Here is a 22,807-nt window from a genome sequence, read left to right as displayed (position 1 = left end):
TCTGTCGGTGGTCGATAAGTGCTTTTAGCTATGTGCAAGTATACCTCGGGTGTATCTGTCTAATTTTGTTGTTTTTTTTTTAGTCTTTATCATCCAGTATGTGGCAGGACAGCATTTTTTTTTTTTTTTTTTAAGCAACCAACTGTCATTTGAATGAAATCAGTAGTTTGCAACACAGTGGTGGCTTGTGTTCATCAGACCTGAGAGGAGAGCATGAGAAAGTGGCAGATGAGGAGGAAGAGAGCAGGAGGCAGCTGCAGCTGGCTAATGGAGGCCTGCATGTGGAGAAAAGGAGCAAGAGGAGGTGGAAAAAGAGAGGAAAACAGAGGGAGAATAGGAGTAGACCAGATAAGACGAAAGCATGTTTCCTCCTAATGGCAGAATTATGACCCTGCTCCATCTGCCACTCAATCATAACCAGCCAATCACAGCCGCTCTCCAAACGGCCCCGGTTCCGTTAGGCACTCCCATCTGCACTCGCCACTGAATTAAGGATGTAATCAAATGCTCAGATGTCAAGGAGATGGGAAGATGCATGGTCTGGATTCAGGTTTTATCACAGTATCTGTCCAGCAGTACTGTTTGTGGCTGTGGTAATTTGATTTGTGTTTCTTTATTGATGCACAATGGAAATTAAGAGACACAGAGCTTTCTTTTCCTCGTGTCTGTTGTATTCGGATGTCTTAAAGTTACTGGTAGTTAACATTTTCTGCAATGCTGCTTCGTCTCTCTTAGACTACTTGCTAGTGAAAGTCATCCCACCCTGATCAGTCTGGCATGTTAGGAGAAGGGCATTCAGTGCTTGTGCCAACACAGCATAATGTGTGTGACTGGCTGTGTGTTTGTGTGTGTTAGTGTGTATGCAGCTTTTGTATCTTGTTACGTGAAAAGAAATGTTTTGCAATTTGTGCAGACAAAATCTGTTCAAAACCACATTTACAATTATCTGTTTCAGCCTCTAATACAATACGTTGGAATGAGCGACTCCTTGATTGATTTTGGGCTTTTTGTTTGTCAGTCACACCTGTCTGTAAATCTGTGGTTAATTCAGGCTGTGAAGATGCCATTTGACAACTCGCTGCTGTCGCTCTGTCTGTTCTCACCTTCCCTTCTTTGCCTTTTCTTGTCTTTCTGTTCCATAAAATTCTACCCTTGCCTTTTGCCTGCCTGAGCTGGATGAGGCTGGGGTAGGAGGTGGGGAGTGTATTTGAATGATTTGGTATGCAGCGACAGCACCATTCTGTTTCATTGCAGGAGCCTTCGCCTTATCTCCTTAATGGATTATGAGCAAGGGAACAAAAACAGAAGGAAGCAGAGTGAGAATGATTGGACTCCCTGCAAAGGGCCGGCAGGAAACAGACTGCAGCCAGATAAATAAAACACTCTGCCTGTGTATTTCCTCTGCCCCTGAATCGCAGATGTTATTAAGAAAGCGGACAATAGGAACAGCTTGTAGTTAAGAGTCATTTGAGCCTCTGTAGTCTTTGCATTCTGATTTGCCTGCCTACTGGTGGTGGTGAAGAGGTATTTGTGCATTCATGTTGTGGACAGCTAGCTACTGGTTGTGTGCTAACTGCTTTCTTGAGACGGACACCATTCTGTTTGTTTGCAAGAAAAATAAAAAAGACCAGCACCAACTGTTTAAGCAACCTTAGCTGTCAAATACATCAGTTATCCTGTCATTTGGTCTAAATGTTGCTGCATAGACCTACCAGAGATTAACTGCAGTGCAAAGAAGGAAAAGTTTCACCATTGATTAGTGCTGCTTTATAGGTTGTCTCTCTTTTTTTTTTGCTAATGCTAGAGTTCTGGATTCAGTATTTTAGCACATCCTTGATTCAAGAGGATAAATGAAAGGCAGTATTGAGTCGCCATAACTCTGCAACTCAATGATTACCATTTATAGTGCGGTGTCCCTTCTACATGAACAGATCTGTTGATTTGACTGTCATCAGCTACTGGAAACAGAATGTGCAGAATACTAAAATGCCTTCAGATGATGGAGGATAAAAAAATATGTATGTATGTGTCGGTGTCAGTTAAATGTTTAATTGTGTTGCTGCATATTCATAAACTGCAGCCACGCGATTCTTTTCACGTTTGTGGCCTCCTTAAGGTAACAAATTAACACTTTGTTCTGCATGTTAGACTCCCATTCATGCTGGTGAATGATGATATTCTAACCAGAAATAACAACAAACCAAGACTGTAGAATTGAGCATCCTTGATGCTAAATTGTTTTTTTTTTAAAGACTGAGCTTTTTGTTGTTAGTACCAAGCATTTTGTGTTTGAAATATTATTGATCAAGATAAGACAGGTGGACTTGAAAAGATAACCTTTTGAGCCTTCTGGTCCACCAGACATTATGTTGTTCATGTTCTGTGGTGCCTGGGGTTAAATCCAATGTGCTTTAGCCATTCCGTTTATTTGGGAATAAACTTTGCTCTAGGCCATAGTTATTTATTTTCCCTCTTAGTCCTATTTCTGTCTCTTATGTTTTGGCTAGAAGAATTCTATCCATAGGACATGCTGCTGTATGTGTGTAATTCGCAGACACTGTCAGTCCAGTTGTTAAAACAGATATTTTACCGTTTTCTTGTCAGGTATATTTCCTCATGATGCCATGCACGGCAGCTTTCCCACACAGGTCTTACATTTGTGAAAAGTTGTAAACAATTTGCTTTAAAATTGCCGAAGAAAAGTGATTTTATTCTGGTAGTCTAGACAGGAGTGTGTTTGTTACCACGCAATTATCTAACAGTATCTACTTCTGGTTGTACAATATCATTCAGAGACGATGCGGTTATATTAATGGCAGTGTCTCAGTGAATTGACTACAGTTGAGTTTAACCAGAAATTGGATGTATTTTGCGGACGACAGTAAGATACTACCTGCATTGTTTTGAGAGCTCAGGACATTCATATATTTTGTGATTATATTTTCAAATATTCCCCCCCTATGATTTTCACGCTGTCATGTTATTTTGGTAGTTTCTGTACATGAAATGGGTAATGCTGTTTGTGTGATGGTTTCTTTGTACTCTAGCCTGATTCCAAACAGCTGGAGCTCATTGTGGACAGCTTTCTTTTTAATCTATTGATCTGTGTGTTTGTCTAGATGTGTGTGCAATAGCCCACAGTTAGCTAAATAACTATTTGAAGTGGCTGTTGTGATGCTGTACACCCACGTCAGTGTGCAGATAGTTTTATCCAGTAGCGTTTTCCAGATTTATCTCTGGCCTCCTATGTGTGAGACCTTGCGGAGTTCAGATTCCTTTTTTCTGATTTGAGTACAGTAGGAGACGAGAATCCAGTTGAAGCCTTTTCTGCCAAACAGTTTTCTGTGTGTTCCATAAGTACTCCAGAGGAAAAAAAAGCATTTGTGAGAGCAATAGCCTTCGGGGGTTGCGCCAATTGAAAATGCTTTTTTTTCTAAACCCCCCCACACCTCACTCAAGAAGTGTTTGCTTGTTTTCTGTTACTATTCGCTCTTTCTCTCTATCTTTCTCTCTCTTTCTCGTTTTTTACCTTTGATTTGAACTCTGACATCCAAGTCTGCCCCAGGATGTCTGTCACAAACTGCAGTCCAACGTTGTGACAATGCTTTTTTTCTTCCCGTGCCTTTTATGACCTTCTTTTCTTCCTCTTTCTGTTCTTTTTTTCTGTTTTTTCCCTTTCAAGGTCTGGCGCACCTGACGTTAAACGACCAAGGTATGGGTTCATTCCTTTTTTATTTTGGTTCTGTTTTTTAAGAGGAATTGACTCAGCCTCTTTGCCCCCTCGAAAGTACAGCTTTCCCTCGCAGTTTCCTCCTCTGCTTCTACCTTCCCTCAGTGCCATATCCCTCCATTTCCTCCCAAATCCTCCCTTGCCTTTTAATCCTTTGCAGCGTCCTCCCTGTTGCTGCCTCCTTCTTTGTCACCTTCCTCATATCTTCATTTTTTTTGGTTGTGCCTCCTGCTTCTCCTTCCTCTCCCTGCTGCCATATCTTTGTGCTGTTCTGTGACCTCCACCAATGTGTGTCCCACCCTTTGTCCTGTCCTATGGCTCACGTCCTGGACCTTCACCTCTGACCACCTTTGTCCCCGACGACCTGACCCCGGGGCTGAAGGTAACACTTTTCTGCTATCCCTTCTGCTTGGGTTTGAACATTGAGAAAACAAACAAAAAAAACATACAAAAAAAAAAAGCTGCTGATTCTATTGGAAATGTGTTTGTTGGTCAAAGTAACAAAAGCAAAATGTGTCCAGATTCCCATTCACTAACACTTCAAGGTGAAAGTGTTGTCGAATGTGCAGAGTTTCTCATCACCACTCTGCTGACATTCCCATTGTTTGGCATTCAGATTTTGATAAGGGGCAACAGTTCAAGTTCTGATGAAGTTATGTGTTGTTCTGTTTTATGAGAAAATGTGTCTGCAATTGTTTTGACGTTGCACTGGATGTTATTGATGCTATTGTGCACAAATTTACATAACATGTACCTGTCACATAAATGCTGTTTAATCTCTGCCATGCCACACTTCTTTCTATCCCTTCAAATGTGTTCTTCTTTTTTCCCCAAAGAGGTTTACATCATGCACAGATGATTTTATGTGAGCATTTGATGTCATTTTGTGTACATGTGCAGCCAGAATGCACTTTAGACTAAATACCAAGCACCAGTCTGACCATTTCCTTGCCTTGACAGTTATTTTCTCCTCATTTTCTGACCTTTCTCTCCCCCTGGCCTCTCTGTGAGGACTGTTCATAAAAAAAAAAATTAAAAAGTGTTGAAGCAAAGTTCACAAGAGAGAAAGAAACAAGTCCAGTGCATGTTCTGACCTTTACTGAGGTGGAGACGGCTTCCTTTCTTCTATCATCTTGGTCCATGATTCACGCAGACTTCAGCACCAGGCCCTTTCCTTAGACTTGACCCTTTACTTTGTTTCACAGTTTCACATTACTCTCACAGTGTTTTTCCATCATGAGATAATTTGGTCAAATACTGAACAAATAGAGAAATGAACAAGTTTCAATGGAAAGTTCAAAAAAGGAGCTTGTCTTGAATTTAAAATACCATTCTGACTCTTGAGTACACCCTGGTCAACCATGTCAGTTGTCTTTTCTGCAACTCGGTTAGACCTCAAACACTAAATTACGTACCTGAAGTAGCAATATTGGAATATGAAAAGAGAAATCTAGGCGCACTTTACACACAGCCGTATTTTCCATGAAACATGTGTCAGTTGATTGACTACTGATGATTGAGGACATAACTACAGATTTTTTTTCCCCATCAAGGATCATTGTTAATCAGCAGAAGTGCGTCTGCTCCTTTATCAACCCGTTTGTGCTTCCTTTTACATCTGCCCACCCTGACAAGTGCACTGTGCAATATGACAAAACTCTCCATTCTCCATATGCCTGCTGATACTGCTTGAGTTAGTCAGCATGTCTGTGCGAATCCACCAGGCCCATGAGCCATCCCGGCTCTTTTCTCTGCCGCACCATCTTTACATGCTGGGTCTGCTTCTGTACTGCTTAAATTTTTTTTTTCTTTTTTCTCTGTGGTACTTCAGCTAATCCAAGATTTTTTTTTATTGATTTTCTCCCTGAAATGACAATATAACGAGGTACCATCACAAGCGATCAACAACACCCTCCCTGTGGCACGTATTGCACATCTCTCCCCACAAATGATATATAAACTATCCTTGTAAAAACAAACATCTAGAAACCACACAACCCGAACAAATTAGACCAACAGTAAGGTGACTGTACAAACACACAGGAAACAACACACTTACATGTTGCCATGGCAAAAGCTACCTCTGTCAGACATCTTTTTGACACGTGAAGGAAGAGAGATTAGGTGAAGAGGATGTTACCCTAAATAAGTATGTGAAAGCATTAGGAATAAGATCTTGACTAGATATATGTGATAAAATGTCAAAGATCTCAGTCCAGTGTTCTGTTCAAAAGACCCTGATAAAGCATAATCCATTGTTTTTTTAATATAATTATGTGTCTCTGGTGTAGAGCCACAGATTATTATCTCTTTGCCAGAGATCAGGAAATGTGTCCCTGAACTGTCCATTCAGGTTTGTAACTAGACGAGCTGGCTCACTCCTCTTGATGCAAAGAGAGGCATGTTTACTGTTCTTTTTCTGAAAAGGGTGGAAGTTGCTCAGTTGGATGTAAAGCTGCAAATACTGAAAAAGCACATTTAGAAGAGGTCTTAAACTAGGTGTTATAAAGTCAAAGTGAAATGTACAAACTGCAGTATTCCAAGCTTAACCTTAAAGTGCACATTCTGGTGACATGTGACAAATCAACTTACTAGTAAAGAGGTATCTTTACACACAGAATTGCATTCTAATACAGCTTTTATATAAACATAAACAATTTTCACTGCCCTTTTGGTTAGGTTTAGCCACCAAAGTTGTCAGGTTTAGGCAAGTATCGCAATTAGGTTGACACTTTCACAACATTAGGTGCATATTCGAAGCTTGGTTAAGTTTAGAAGCCGAAAGTACTTTGTTAGGATTAGAAAAATATCATGGTTAAAATACGACCCTTTCACAATATGTTTGAAGCTTCTTCTACATTTTCTGGGTTATCCAGGTGACGAGTCCTGCCAAATCTAATACATGATCTCCTGGCTGAAAAAAGAGTGGCAGTAAAGCAATACAATAAATGGTAAATGTTCCAAACAAATGTAATCTGGCAGAAATGTGTTTTCCTCAAAGCATGATTGAGAATGCAGTTTAGTTGTATAGACACATGATTTTGTGGAGACGGGCTTGTGGCAGAACATGTGCTTATAATTTACTGATGATCTTTGACAAACACCCTCTTTTTTAAAATCTTACAGCTGACATATTTTGAACTTCAGCTTACTTCCAGAGCTCACCCAGGGATTCCTCTCAATTGCACAGTATCCACTTTTATCTATCAGAGAGCTCGATGTTTACCAGCTCACTATTCCTATGGCTCAGTACAAAGGCAGAACATATTTCTCTGTGCCCACCAGACATTCACTGCCACAAGCAGATGTATCATAACCATAATCCCTTCATCTCTATGCAGCCTCAGCCACGGCTCCCTTCAGCGTTTCCCGCAACCTACTGTCATTTAACTCTATCCCTGTCTGTAGTCCATCCCAAACTTGGCCAACTGTTTACTCCAGCCACATGCTCACAGTGAGAAGAGTACACACTGAGATAATAGAGCATACCAGAGGAATAGAAAATCTGACATTAGAGCATCTGTCCGTCTCCATCAAGTCCCCTGAGACGTGCCCTGATCTCAACATGAGACATTCAGTCTCCAATCCTCCATGCCAAGTGCATAGCTCTGCATTTCCTGTAAACTTGACCCCTGTAGGTAGTTGGATTTTCACCTGTGTGGGGACCAAAACTGTAGAAATGAGACCTTCTTTTTAAAAGACAGAGAATATGGGTTACCATTGTGGAAAATAAGTAGAGGAAAAAGTTGTAGATGATAAAGGACATCTATCAAATGCATGGCTGAACGGCTTTAAAGTGCACGTCACTGACTGCAACACACCTCTTGCACTCATGTACATCATTTTCTCAATTTTACATGCTATAAAAAAATATCTATCTCCAGATATAGTACAGGCAGTCGGCAGAGGTCTAATACATAATTCTGTTTGAGATAAAATAAAACAACTACTGCACAGGCAGCGATATATATGACTCCCCCCCCCCAGCGAGGTTAAATAAAAGCTACATAAAAAAACAATCACAAGGTAAATAACCTGGAGGAGGGATGCCATATTATCACAGTTTAAAGTAAAGCAGCTGATTATGCTTGTATCATCCAGCAACGCCTGGCTAGCCATTTATATTGATTTACCCTGTAGCCAGAATTAATACAGTGTTTTTTTCCCAATGGACAGGCCAAAAACATCTTAAAAGAGAAACCGATCAATAAACCTATTTGGTAAAGGCGAGAATGTGTCACATGTTAGTGAATTAGATTATTTTTACTGGGGGGTTTAGGCACCCCTCAGCTTCCCCGGCATAAACCTTCCCTAAAAATGTGTGTGATGACGTACCCGAGTGTTTATGTGCACTTGTATGTATCACCGTGTGTCAGGATAGATGTTGTTAGAGAAAAAAAAGGTTTTGGTCTGTGTTAAAGATCAGAGGCAGGTGCCTCAGCCATCACATAACCAGACCGAGAAATCAATGTCAGTCTCCTCTCAAACCCAAGGCTGTCCTTCATAGCTGTAGGAAGGACGAACCCCAGGCTTCAGCCACTGCTGATCTCTATCTGCCTGTCTGTGAGACTGCTGTCAGCCCCACACATTGCATTCTTAGAAAGCAACATCTTACATTCATCAAAATTGCGGTTATCATTTTAAGACGATATATGACAGATATAAACTCATTGAACAGTAATTTTCAGCAGCCAGAGTCACTGAAATGGGTTACGTTTTTGGAAAAACCTCTCCCGATTTTTAAATTTAAAGACCAAGTTGTATTATTATTTTAAATGACAAATGCTTATTCCACCACGCAACCGTAAAAATCTACACTTATTCTTGTCAGTTTTGTCATGCAAAGACAAATCCTTACATAAAAATGTGAGCAAAGGGAATTCATTCATTTTTTTTATTGTCTCCAGAAACCAGTAACTAGTACTAAATAAAATAATTCCAAACAGTTGGGAAGAATAAAAGTAAAATAAGAAGGATAATAATTTCTGAACTGCTTCTTAAAGGATTGAAGTGGCATTTTGAGATGAGATAAGAATTTCTCTAAGCACAGAGTCTAATAGTGCTAGTATTTTCAGTAACTCTTAGAGGAATAAATAAATAAATCGCAAAATACATGGTTTACTGTTGTGCTCAAAGTGTCATTGTGATGGATTGAATTTTTGCAAGAATTGGGAATAAATGTATTTCATAGTCATGGGAAAAAAAGGTGGAAATTGTAGGTCATCTTGACCCACTGATTCAGATTCTCATTGATTCTGACATTTGAGTGATAGAAGCCCACACATGAACAGCACATGAATTCATGTAATGTAAAGGACTTTTAGCACATCTTTAAAAATCTGACAAATCGTTTATCAACGAATTGTTATGAATTCACCAGAGGATAGAACGAGGCTTCATAGCAGGACTTCCATATGTCTAAATTCCTACATATAAATCTCTTTTATGACAATTATTATTCATAATTATAAGGACTTTTGCTCCTGAAGTCCTGTGTTGTCTATTTAGCACATTGTTTGTCTATGAAGAAGATGAATTTTCTATGTCTCACTGAACAAAGCTTGATCGTGCTTTGGATGCAACTGATTGACTTTATAGTATTTTAGAGTGCGCTACTCCCTTAGAAACCCTCGGTCAAGCTATGATTTGATTCTGAGAAAGCGCCTCTTTGCTTGGAATAACAATTTGACTCCTGACTCTTTCATTTAGTTCTAATACCCACTATCGCAGCGCTACTTGGTAAGCGATGTATTCCTTCAAACTTGAGGCACAGCCATATTTATAACAGGTGAACAACTTAATATGACTGTTAGAAACAGTGCATGATCTTTAATATTTCACCGTCATTTTACATGTTGCTCAATACTCAAACTTAATTATTATTTCCATTTTTTAAATTGAAAATACAACAGACTTGCATTATTATGGAGTTGCAGAGACATTTATGGTTCAGTATGTACCTCGGTTTTGGATTCACAGCAGGGAAGAGTAAATATAAAAATAACTCAAATGTCAGGAATGCACCAGTGTCAGGCTATGACCTGTTTGTAGTGGACTGTCACGGTTAAGTTGCTCCCTGAAGTCCATCCGTCAGTGGTGAGCACAGCCCCCACTGCAGCTGATAATTCCTGAACAAGTGCTGCTTGTGCTTGTTTGTACAGGGCAGTCTCAACAGATAAAATGCATACATGAAGGCACACTGTGGCAGGACTCTAGCACCTCAACTGTATCCTTAAATCCGTTATTTCCTGCCACCATGTACTGTATGGTTGCATACCTGCACTGATAAGCATCTGTGCAGCATTAGTTATGGCTTTAGCTGAGTCCAGCTTGAGGGGAAAGGCTGCTTGAATGCTGTATAGAGAAGAACTTTCTTCACAGTCTGTTCGTCTCTCCATTTAGTTTTCCAGAGGATAACGTCTGCTCTCCAGTTGAAATATTTGAGGGGCACACTGAAAATGTGTTTCCTTAATAAAGGGATATGAAAAGGCCTAACACTTACAAATTAAACTGTTAATTTATCAGAATACAAAAAACACACTAAGATTATAAATATTTTGTGGTTTAACTTGCATTCATTTAATGGTTATGGAATTATTTATACTGTGAGTAGCCACATCTTTCAGAAAATTATTCAAAATTTACAAAACTCTGGTTTACCATCTGAATTTAGTTTGAGAAAAGATGCTAAGAGCTGAATACAGTTCTAGAATAGTGCTTATTTAGTAAACATCCAGAGGACAATTTAGACAGAACGGCAACATTAATCCTGAAGCTGAATCTTTTCTTTTGACAGCAACAGGAAATATATCAGACCAAATGTAAGTTTCATGACTGGCAGACATACATTGAATGTAAGGATCAGCAGGTCGAACTGATATATTCACTAAACAAGAGGAGGAAACTTTGTCTGATTAGAAGCTGCAATTTGTGATGATAATATTTCAGGCAATATTAAAAATATAAGCCTGAAATTTTCTTCTTTTTTTCATCGTGAAAGTATTTTCAAAAGTGAAAATTGATAATACAGATATTTTCTTTGTCAAGGAATACAACACAAACTATAGAGAATACTTTTCAATGTATAATAATTTGTAAAAAATAAATAAATAAAACCATAATAATAATGTTTAACCTTCATAAACTGAGGAAGTTATACTACATCTATATGGTTCTCCAGATATAACAAACAGTATTTTTTTTTCAACATTGTTTTAAGTCACTACCTACTGAAAGAAAAGCTTGAAGGTAAACACTTAAGCCGTTACTATCAATATTACATGTATTCACACTTACTTTTTGTGCGTTGACCAGCATTTGACATTGGCCTTGAAGCCAAGTTTACTCCCAATGGAACACAACAAAGAGAGTTCATTTTGATCCTATCAATCCATTTCCATAGTGATCATGAATAATAAATCTACCTTTGACACCATGTCCACATAAATCCATTAGATTTCCATTAAATGTATTTCAAAGCATGAAAACTTTGCACTCAAAAAATCCCACTTTCATAAGAGATCTGTTTATGTGGTTGTGGTTAGTTTATGCAGATTTCTTTATAAGGCAGTAATGATTCTCAAAGAAATGATTGAAAACTACGAAAGGAGTCTCCTCCAAACCAAAGTTTGGTTTTGCAAACAAAAAAAAGAGAGAAAATTATGTCCATATTTGGAAATTAATTTTGAAACTAAAGAATTCTGTTCTACGTGGATTAGGCTATCTAGCAATATCTGTGTTTGTGGCACAGTTTGCCATATCTGCTGAATCAGTTGTGAAAGTTCAACAAAAACAGAATAAAATGTTTTCATTTTTGTGATCAAGTATTTAAAATGTAAAAGTGCAGTAGGTTTTGTTTAGCATTTGTGAGTTAATGGCTTGATCAGAAATAACAGTGGAAATTTTAGGCTTTTATTTTTAATAATTCAAAATATATATATAGTATAACTGATCCAAACATTGCCTCAAATTTCAACTTCAACTAATTTTTATTTTTTTTCACATAGACTACTTTGAATACCCATAGTTTATGAAAAAAAAAAGAAAATCCAAACAAATCTGAGATGGCTGAGCAGAAGGCCCCTGATGGTTTGAGATGGGATGACCCACCTGTCTCATGCAGCTCAATTTGTATGTGTGTCGACAGCCTATTTTATTGTGCAGTTTGTGCTCCCCTGTATTTAAATATAGATGTAGCTTGCTTCCGTTGCCCAGCAGTCTCCAAGGTGTTCACGTATCGCTCCAAACAGCAACCCTGAAGCTGTTTCATCGTTGACAAACTAATTAAAAGGCCCTAAATAAACTGCCGTTTTCAATAATAGAAGAATATGTGCAAGTTAATGGCTGTAAATTGGCAACATTTCCAGCCCCGTGGCTTTGGAATTGCAGCTGCTTATGCCCACGGACCATTTGATTTCTGTGTGAATGAAGTCCCCTGCTGCTACCACCACCTCCGCTTTTAGGGAGGCCAGCATGATGCATACTGGGAATGGAATTAACCCGGCCCTGGGAGATTGTCACTTGGCAAGTTTAATGTAGATCTCCTTGGAGATATTGGACAGAAAATGAAGGGAATATCCGGCATGATCTGTATCTCCCCTCAAATGTAATAGACTAGGTCCAGGCCGAGATAACCATCTCTGTCTGAGCTCACTGAGGGCAGTTTATAGAGTCTATGTGCCACTTTGGTCTGAGCTGAGGCCAACTATGAAGCAGACAGAACTTCATTCTTCACACAATATGCTTTTCACAAAACATCAACAGCTTAATGAAGTATCAAATCAATAGTTGCCCTCAGTACTTGTTTATAGCGATTGTTAGCCGTTCGGTGTTTTGTCTAATTTCAGATGAAATATATGAAGCAGCTCTGCAGCAGTTAGGCTTCAGTGATCATGTAACACTTCCATTGTCCAAGCACTTCAAATTCAACTAATTTGTGACATTTTAACTGAAACAAGCTTGTGGTAATGCTTACTAATGCTATGTGAGCAGTGATCTTGTGAGTTATGTTTGAGAATTTCTTTTTTGAGGTTAGAAACTGGCCCGCTCTAACCTGTATTTTACACCTGAATTTAGATTGTGGGCTCTAGTTATCAAAAGTAAAAAAAAAAACAAAAAAAAAAAAACAACTGTAGGGAGTTCTCCAAGATGTTTTAACCAACCTTTGGTACGAGTGCCTTGAAAAACTACATAGGTACATTTGCAGAATTGTTTTAAACAGAAGTACACACCAAATACTGATTGATTTAGTAAATGAAGCCAGTTTATAAATAATTACTATTTATGACTTTACTTTTGAAAGCATCCTCACTTTTAATATTGAAACCCATCAGCATGTGTTCCTGCTTTATATAACCGAACATTTTTGCTTGTTTTTCCAACATAAGTGTTACTACCACGAGGCCACGATTGTTCAACTGGTTTACATAACACCCTGCTGCCCTCTGCCCTTTCCACTTGACATAAAGTCTCTCTAGACCTTATCTGAGCAATGGACATGTTGCTTCTCCAATTAACTGAGACAGAATAATGTGCACGCATTATACACACACACACACACACACACACACACACACACACACACACACACACAGATACAAATACACACAGACGCAAAAATAACTCATTAAATTAAATTGGCTGTAGCTTGTCATTTTGACAGACATTATACAAGGAAACCTGCAGTTACAAAATATTTAAAAGTGTGCGATTAAAAAGGTTTATTCACAGCGAGCATAATGGCATGAATGCAAAAGGCTGCAATAAATAATTGCTCAGTGTTGGCAAACATTCTAGTGACAAAATGCCAGGTATTCAGTAAAATATACTCAATGATCTGATCGCTGCAAATGACATCAGAGTTATGGTTTGTGTCCTTCAGTATTAATACATTAATCTGAATTTGAAATGGGTTGCATTCTTACTGTAGCATTTTATGGCAAATAGATGGCGAGTGAAACAAGGACTCATGACATGTTTGGCCCTAACTGCATTAAAATCAATTGCACCTATTTTACATAAATAGTATGTGGAATATCCTCCTATATTAGCATTCCAGTAATCTTCCATGGAATAAAAGGAAGCTCACATGCTCTTCACAGTCAAAATGTCTTGTTAAGGTGATTTTCTGTAACTCTTTTAGCTATTTTAGAAGGTGGGAACTGTCTCTTGTCATGTTCTCTCAGTTGTTAAAGTCCTTACAGACAGCTGAGTGGTTGCTGCTGCGTCTCCCGCCAGGCCACATTGGTTTTCTGTAATTTGAATGGGCAGAAACGGAGGTGCCACTGTGCCGTGGTGACTACCATCCAAAGCTGTGTTACAGCCTGATTTGATTTGAAGTGATAATTAGTGAAAACACAGTCTCACAGGGTTAATCTCACAGTAAGTAAAAATACAATTCAGCTAAATCCTCATCTGTAGTGACTTTAAACAGGGATGCAAGCCTGCATTTGGTTACTGAGATTTTATGGTTTTATGTTGATATGAATGAATCTTGACAAACAATAAATTGTGGCGCAATATTCAAGTAAAATTTAGTGGGTATTACATCTCTTGGTTGTTGAACTTTCACAAGGTCAAAGTTTGACACTAGAAGGCAAATTTAAATTCATCAGTTTCTCTGTGCTCACCTTAAATCTGAGGTCTGAACTTTTCAATGACAGACATTTCAAGATGTCATTTTAGGAATTTCTATTTTTAATGGAAAACCCATATTAGACAAGAGTCATTATTCAAAGCAGGATATTTGATGTTCAAACATATCTGGAGGGCATCTTAAATATCGGTTTTCCCAAATGTTTCCCCTGTGAGAAAAATCTTGTAGATGAATTCATACATCTACGGTTCAGCATTAGTAAAAAAGGAGACTGTCCCACTTTAGCCACAGGGAGCAATTAACAAATCTATAACAGTGAATGGGAGCTGCTTTTATTAAAATGGGGATTTGGTTACTAAATTTAGCACTGGCTGCATATGTGTATTTCAGAACTGTCATTTAAAAAAAAAAAAAAAAAAAAAACACTACCTTTTTTGAATTATTAAACATTAATCCGACAATAAAACTAATTATAACTCGAAGTCACATTTTGGCAAAATAGAAACAAAACTAATATTAGATCAAGTTTTAAATATACCGTTTAAGATCGTTTAAGGTGTTGCAACATTCATTCACACTGCATGATTTTGTGCATCCTAAGGGGTCATTTAGAATATAGCAGTGACCTCTTTCACCCTGTTCAGCAGCCTGGGCATGGGGGGCTGTCTGGCTAGCAGCCTGCGAGGCTACTGCAGAGACATTAGGCCAGGATGACAGAAGTCCTCACGCAGGCTGAAATTTTTCCTGACACAGCAGCAGGCTAAAATGGAAGGAGCTCTACAGCAGCCTCAATCTGCTTCATACAGTCCCCACTGTATAAAGAAAAGCCTGGGATGAGTAGATCTGTGAGTTCGGGGCCACTCATAGTTATAGTACTGTTATCATAGTGTTTCTGTAACTGCAAACCAACATTACTTTTCAAACATAGCTCAAAAGAGAGAATGATATCTATGTTTGCTTCATTTTGAACCACATTACAGGATGTGGTTAATTAATGACACTCATAAAAAATGGATTTACTGAAGCCAAAATGAAAAAGCACAAAATGCTAGTGTTTGATTTGTACAGATGTCACTTTATGACACCATAACTGTCAGGAATTGTAATCTACTTCACCGTAACCGATTAGTGATAACAAAAATATCAGGAATTGAAGTTCCTCCATGTTATAGCAGTCATGGGGTGTAATCATAATCATGATGCTAATGCTGATTGACAGGGCTGGACTGAGGCTATCCTTCATGACCTTCACTTGGCCCCTTGGGTAAAGCGAATGGCAGTGTGTGAGGTGTGTGACAGTCCCAGTCCCCGTGTCCCCCGTCCGAGATTGATTGGAGGCCCGCGTTGAGCTTCCCAGGCTAGTCACGCCTCGTTATTGGCAGCCTCACGTAGAGAAACTGACAGGACACATCATACACCCAGAGAACTCCCACTTTACTACGCAGTGGGATCACACTGCTGTACACTACAAATCCCCTCGCTATAGGTGTTCCCTTTTGGACTTTGTGTGTAACGGTTAGTGTGTGGTAAGTATCTGCTCGACCAGTAGCAGAAATCAGTGCTCCAAAGTTAAATGAATTGTTCTGTTATGTTTTGTTTGGTTGTTTTTTGAGGAAAAAAAAAAATATGGAACCAAGTCTGTAACAGTGGCAGATACAAAATGTTCTTCAAGGTTTAGACTGTATTACAGAGAGAACAAAGCCAGCATAATCCCAAAACTGCTCATGCACAGGTAGCAGAGGGAAAGAAAAAATAAGACGATAAACAAGGACACCAAAGTAGCTCAAAATTTTAAGGTTACCATTGTGAAATTTCAATAATATCACTATGACATTAGAGAAATGGAACTGACATTACAGCTTGACAGAGCAATTACAGAACAAAGACAATTAAAAAGTAGAAAGCACTCTGTCTGTTAGCGTAGGAGTGTAACATCACTGAATGACTTCACTGCAGTGAGAAGCTCTGAAAGTTAAATATAGCAATTTAATACACACCTTTTCTGTTGTCTTCTCTCTCTCTTTCAAGCTGATCAGTCGACCTTGACTTAAGCATGTCTGGCTGAAGGCAGTGTACACAAGCAGGACGTTAACAGTGTGGGTTGGCTGTGGAACTCCCTCCTGTGAATTTGTAATGAAAACACAGATCATCACCGTATGGCAGTGCACAGTGTGACACAACATGTGCCATATCTTCCTAGCAGACAAAATGGCACAGCATAATGGTACATAGTCGAACGGGCTCTGTCTATTGATGGTGTTTTCAAACCATCCGCTGTTTAAAAAACTTTCTGCAATCCCAGCCCCATGCACCTAGCAAAGTATGGCAGCTATGTGACAAAGATTCGAAAATTCTATGTAGACGTTTGATTACGCCTTTCGTAATAGAAATGAAATCAGATTCCACTGAGATGATGAGGATTTAGCTTCAGCCAATAATTCTGGGTAACAAAGGAAGCCCAAAATTGGTGGAGACCTTGAATAGAGGGCTTCATATTCATGTTGTTTGTATCCCCAACTCCATTTGGATATTATTACTGATGTTTACAAGTGCTAGCATTTGGAATTGACAACAAAATATATTGTTCCTCTCTTTCCTAAAGTGCCAGCTTAACGTGAAAGTTACGTTTATCAATTTATGTTCTTTATGGTAAGCTAATCTTAGCAAGGTTAATCTTGCTATAACAACAGTGTAATTAACTGTTTGCGCTCTGGTTTGTTTTGAAACATGAGACTAATTCATGAGATCACAGTGTGGAAATCAACTAAAATGAACCTATATTACCTACAACTGGACGCTTATTTGAGTTGCCTCATTATGTCACCCTCCTTATTGATTAGCTTTTTATATTTTTCTTTACCTTTGTCTCCTCTGACGTGTTTGCACCCCCTAGCATCTTTTAACAGTGCCAGCACTAAAAAACAACGCCCAATAATACAGCTGACAGTGATATCAAAATTGTATCCCAGACTTTCTCGTCACCGAGGGCAAATACATTTTTCTGATGCTATTTTCTTTGTTGCTTCATTTATGCATATTATTGTCTGTAAATATGCATAACCCAGTTCAGTATGACAAGCTTCTAAATGTCACACAAATTGTTTCCAAGGCCAGGGGGCTGATGTAATTATTCCGACACAATATTTCATGTGATTTCATTTAGGGGGGAAAAAATAAATAAATAAAATTATGTAAAAATGTGACGAGCCCAAGAAAAATAAAGAGAAGGCTCAAATCATAACAGATCTGGTTGAGCCTAATTCTCAGCTGGGCCAAAGCAAACTGTAATTTGGCAAAAAGAATCTTTGAATATTACGCAAAAAAAAAAAAGCAAAAGAACACTTACAGCACTGACTTTTGTCGCTGTCTTATTAACAGAAATAGTGGAATATAATTTCAGGAAAATAGATAAGAAAAGAATTTGAAAGCTCAATGAATTCCTAATAAGGGTGGATAAGTTCAGGTAGCGATTGGCTCTCATAGAGTTACGAAGGAAACAAAATGTCAATAACAGTTGACCCATTGATGGATAGAAGTCATTAACGCCCAGCGAGCGTATTCAGTCTCTGTTCATATGTTGCTTTTACCCTCTCTCTTTTTTTGTTTAATTGCATGAACTATTGCCCTTAATGTTATTGTTCCACTCCTCACCTCCACCCCCTCCTCTGTTTTTTTTCACCTTCATTTTTTTGAGTGCATTTGTAGTCCTTATTTAGCGGGAGATTAATTGAATTCAGCCCTTTGGGTATTAATCTTGGGGCAGTGTGGTCAGAGGCTGGAAATTGGATCCAGGTCAGGGTTTTACATGTTGTAATTAAGGTCACAGGGGGCAAGAGAGAGAGAAGGAAGAAATATATTGGGGGAGGCGGGTGGTAGGAGCACATAGTAGAAGTAGGTGATAGCAGGTGGACTATGGGAAAAATGTGAAAGTGAGAGAGCTATAGCTGTTTGGATAAAGTCCAAGAAAAATGAAGTGATTGTAGACAAGAACAATCAGAAAAGATGGGAGCAAAGAACATGAATCTAAAAGGAGAAAAAGAGGAGAATGGTAGATTTACAGACCAGCAGATAAATCAAAGGCTGGGTAATGATTAAATCATCAACTGATCTGTAATTTACATTAAGTATATTTGCTCTGTTTGGCTCAGCCCTCATCTGTACATTCACCTTATAGGACTACATCAACAAGGTTAGGTAGCTGCCTCACAAGGCTAGAAACAATGAAAGACGCCACACACTCTTTGTTAGAAAATTGCCAGAGTGACCACAAGGAGCGTCTGCCCTTGGCAAAAGACAAACAGATGTCACACATCTGTGATTTGAAAATTGTTTGAATTTGTAAACAACAGCAAAGCAGCACCTGCTGCAAGATATGCCAATCACTGGAGCACAAAAAGACAAGAAAAAGAACATTTTTCACCATTTGTGAAGATAACATTACAGTCCCACCACGAATACCTAACTGAGAATCTGTGTTCAACAACATCAGCAGCTAAACTCACAAATGAAGCCACTGTGTTACACTAGGGGTGTAATTAGTAGTCAGTAATCAATGCAGGTGGCCAAAACCAATGACCAAATTCTTTTTCAACAAATTTAACTGTCATTTAGATGGTGATGTCATTGTGTTTATTGATGAACTAAAAAAAAACAAACCAAAAACTAAGTCTTCTGCCAGTGTATTGTCAGTTTGCCAGACTTAATTTGACCCCCTGTTGTTGCTGAGCATTGGGGAAGATGTGTTTTGAACTTCAGTTAATAGTACATTCATCAGTGACTTCTAACATTCACAGCTCCACAGCATTGCCAATAGCAGCCCAGTGTTATTTAAATGAAGAGCGGTTGGTGGGCAGCTTGTCCTCAGTATGATGTGTTTTTAAATATGAAATCTAAAAATCTAATTTTAAATGAAGTTGCAACACACACAAGCAGATGTTCTTTTTTCTAATTTTAGACACACACACACTATGAGATTTAAAAATAATAGTGGATCACAAACTGCAGAATATTATTAAGATTATCTTGCCAGAGGGAGGAATAAGGAAGCCATGCAGAACATCATGTGATCTCATGGGGAAGCAGATGTAAACAAAATAGAGACTGTAGTGCAATAACTTGCTGTGACATTAATAAAAAAATACTAAACCAGATGGCTAAATGAGTCTGGATGACAAAATAGTTTGGGAGGATGTGGGCAACTAAGGTTGTCTGTTCTTCAGGAAGAACTGGAGGTGAGATTTTAATAAGAGTTTTAATATCTGGAGCCAACATTAGCTTCGAAGGCCAGAAGTGTTTAGCTCTGCATGGGAACATCTTCTACTTTTGCAAAGCGGCCTGACTCTGGATAGAACATAGGCACATCTACATAATATAATAAAGCATAGTTTCATAAATTAAAAAAAAAAAAAACAGTGAACACACATACTGCATATTACTAATGTACACAATGAGCATCATAATTGTCTCTTCTGTTCCTTAGCTCATGCCTTAAACAACCTCAAGCTAAATTTTAAAACTGATAGCTAAATGTGACCGATTGAGGAATTGTGCAGTTTATAATCCAAATAGTCCTGATCATTAGTTTACATTATTAGTATAGCGATCAAAATTGTCATTATTTGTCATAAATTGTTGCACCCTTTTACAAACTACAACAGCATTTGTTTTTTTCTGCCTGAGTAGCTGGAACTGTGTCTGATAGGTTCAGATCCACAGCTCTGGGTGATATAGCTGGAAAGCAATGGCTTATTTTTAAATTCAGTCCAAGAGAAATGAGGGTTACCTTGAATTTAGCCATTAATTTTAATGTGAACAACAATGAAAAACGAAAATTTAAAAGTACTGACAAAAGATGTGATAAATGAAGTATCTCACCTTGATACATATTTTTAAAAGTAGGCATGTAGAACCCAGAGGTGAACAGATGGCAACCAAGTCAAAGCTGCCACAATGCGCTAAGATTAAGGTTCCATGTGGTCAGTCGGGGCGAGGTCTCGCCAAATGAGGACCCTACACCAGCCCCTGTGCATCCTGATGTCAAGTCTGCCAAACCTCAGACCAGGCAGCTGGGAATGTGTCACTTGGATAGAGCTGGTGGGCAACACAGAGCCATAGTTGGTGTTATACCATGAAGCCCACTTTGTCACCCAGGCCTTCTTGTTTTTCTTGAAAACCAAGAAATTATGTTCACATCCAGTGATAACTCTTGGCCATTTTGCCCAGCTCTAGCTAAACTGGATGAAGGAAGGATAAATAATTTAAATAGAATGAGCAGCATTAGGACTCTGGCTCATCTTTTCTGAGTGTTTGCTGACCAAAAGCGTTTTGCTAATGTAAGCATAGCCAAAGGGCCAATGTTTGGATTTTTAAATGTGAGAAAGATACACCTCCTCTGTCCCTTTTGTTTTTCTGTCTGGTTCCCTTTATCTGTTCTCGTCTACTCTCCAGAGAGACGAAACCCGGCGGGGAGGGGACTGATGAAGACAAGGCCATGTGGGGAAAAGGAGATGAGGATGGGATGGGATGGGAATGGAAAGATGAGGCACATCAGGTGACGAGTGTAACAGGAGTAGAATGATAATGACCAGTGAGCCCTTGCTTTCCGCTGCTCTGTCTCCCTACAGTTGTCGTGTCACAAGAAAGAATCCGCAGAGCATGCGTGTACTGTTACATCTAATCTAGTCCCTGCCTACACATGGCCTCTATACTCTCCTACTCAGTTTAACAATACAGAGGCAGCCATAAAACCCTCAAGGGACCAGGAATTACCACACGGAACATCAAAGGGATCGCACACTCATAGAATTAATCATCCCCTTCTATACTCAGACACACTTATTGAGATGAAGCAGTCTTGCTTCATATCTTATTTCGACATTCTCGCCATTGTTCAGTTGCATAAACTCATGAATACTCGCTCTGTGATGAAAGAATTGAAGCTGACGAGTTTAGAGAACCAAGAGTTAAACCCTCGCTCTAGTACCACACTCTCTCTAATGTTCTCTAAGCATTTAAATGTAAACTGCAGCAAACTTGAAAGCTGAATAAGTAAATTTTAGGCCACATATTTAATAGTCTCTTCAATAAAAAAAGAAAAAAAAAAAGCTCTGGCTGGCCGACCAGAATGAAATGTAATGAACAAAAATAATCACATCCTCTTTCACAGTTTCTCTCGCTCTGTCCTGAGGAAAATGATATTTCTCCGTTTAGTAAATAAAAAGAAAGAAGGAAAAGCTAATCTCTTTGGTGGGAGAGGAGGACGGACTAATGAAACATGTTGACACATGTATTAGAGGCTGCTATAATTGAATAAGGGGATTTGGAAAAGAGAGAGAGCATTATTAAGATACACAGGGATTTAAAAGGGTAGAGAACAGAGGCAAGACCAACTGACTCAAACCAGTGCCTAGAAATGTCTCTGTGAAGTTGTCTCGGGAGAAATGTAGTTTTATTTATTTATTTATTTGTTCTTGTTGTTTGTTTTTCTTCTCCTTTTTCGTGTTCATAAGCCATGGTTATATTCAATTTACCTAAAAGTTCTGCATATCTTTGTAAGCGGAACCTTGGTTTATTTAGATTTACTATACAAACGATAGACTTGAACCTTACACTGAAGGCTCAGACCCCTCTGTGCAACCATATAATCATATAAAAGCTGTGCGATCTTGAAAGTAGGATTGTTCATGTTTCATACATATGCCATATGTGGCACCAAGACCACCAATTCAATAAAACAGAAAAGCAGATCAAGCTGAATGCGCCTTCGTTGAGGCAAGAAACCGTATGTGTTCAGTAGTACATTAGCAACTAGCCTGATGGTGAGGCAAGACGAACAAGAAGACTCCTTTAGAATTAACGATGTATTAATGACGAGAAAACAAATGAAAAGACTAATACAGCCACCACCTCTCACAGTTTAAATGCATGTTCTGATTGCTAAAATATTAACAAATGAAGAAGACGCAATGCTATTTTATGCAGGAATTGTCGCAGAATAAATCACAAACAGCAGCAGCTCTAGAGAATACCATCGCTTTCACAGCAATTAAGACACTTCTGTAAGAACTCATTTGTTTGAATATAGTTAATTGACCAAATAATTGTACAGAACAAAATTGGGCTTAACATTTACATGTGTAAAGATTGTACAGCCTCTCAAAGGTCCTATACAGCCACTTGTCTTTTTTTTTTGCAACTGTGCTGTCATCAGTTAAGTAGTATGCTTAGTACCATAAAGCAGGGCTTACTAATGCAATTTGTGATTCACCGTGTCTCATTTACATAGAAATAATAACTAAAAAAAACTAAAAAATTAAAAACCTACATGTAATAACTGCTATATTTAGCTGGAGTGTCAGATATTGAAAGGATAGTGGTAGTAGACTCTCAAAAATTTATTGTTGTACAATTAAACTGCTTTCTCAATTACAGTTTGAGGGAGACACATTTTCTCCCAAATTATGCTTGTCTAGAATGTATCACAA

The 22,807-nt window shown here is 38.6% G+C and overlaps 1 protein-coding gene across 15 annotated transcripts in view; it reads left to right on the top strand.

The window, feature by feature from the left end:
• Positions 1-22,807, top strand: part of nrxn2b (neurexin 2b) — a 702,762-nt gene that overhangs the window by 183,673 nt on the left and 496,282 nt on the right. For 14 of the 15 annotated variants that reach the window (XM_055007810.1, XM_055007811.1, XM_055007808.1 and 11 more), the window contains exon 4: positions 3,683-3,712. The exons of the other annotated variant lie outside the window; for it this stretch is intronic. In XM_055007810.1, the coding sequence (XP_054863785.1) occupies positions 3,683-3,712 (30 nt within the window). The remainder of the gene's footprint in view (positions 1-3,682; positions 3,713-22,807) is intronic. 15 annotated transcript variants of the gene reach the window in all.

The sequence above is a fragment of the Amphiprion ocellaris genome, chromosome 23 (assembly GCF_022539595.1).
Source record: "Amphiprion ocellaris isolate individual 3 ecotype Okinawa chromosome 23, ASM2253959v1, whole genome shotgun sequence".
Lineage (NCBI taxonomy): Eukaryota > Metazoa > Chordata > Actinopteri > Pomacentridae > Amphiprion > Amphiprion ocellaris.
This window is presented reverse-complemented; position numbering and strand designations above follow the sequence as displayed.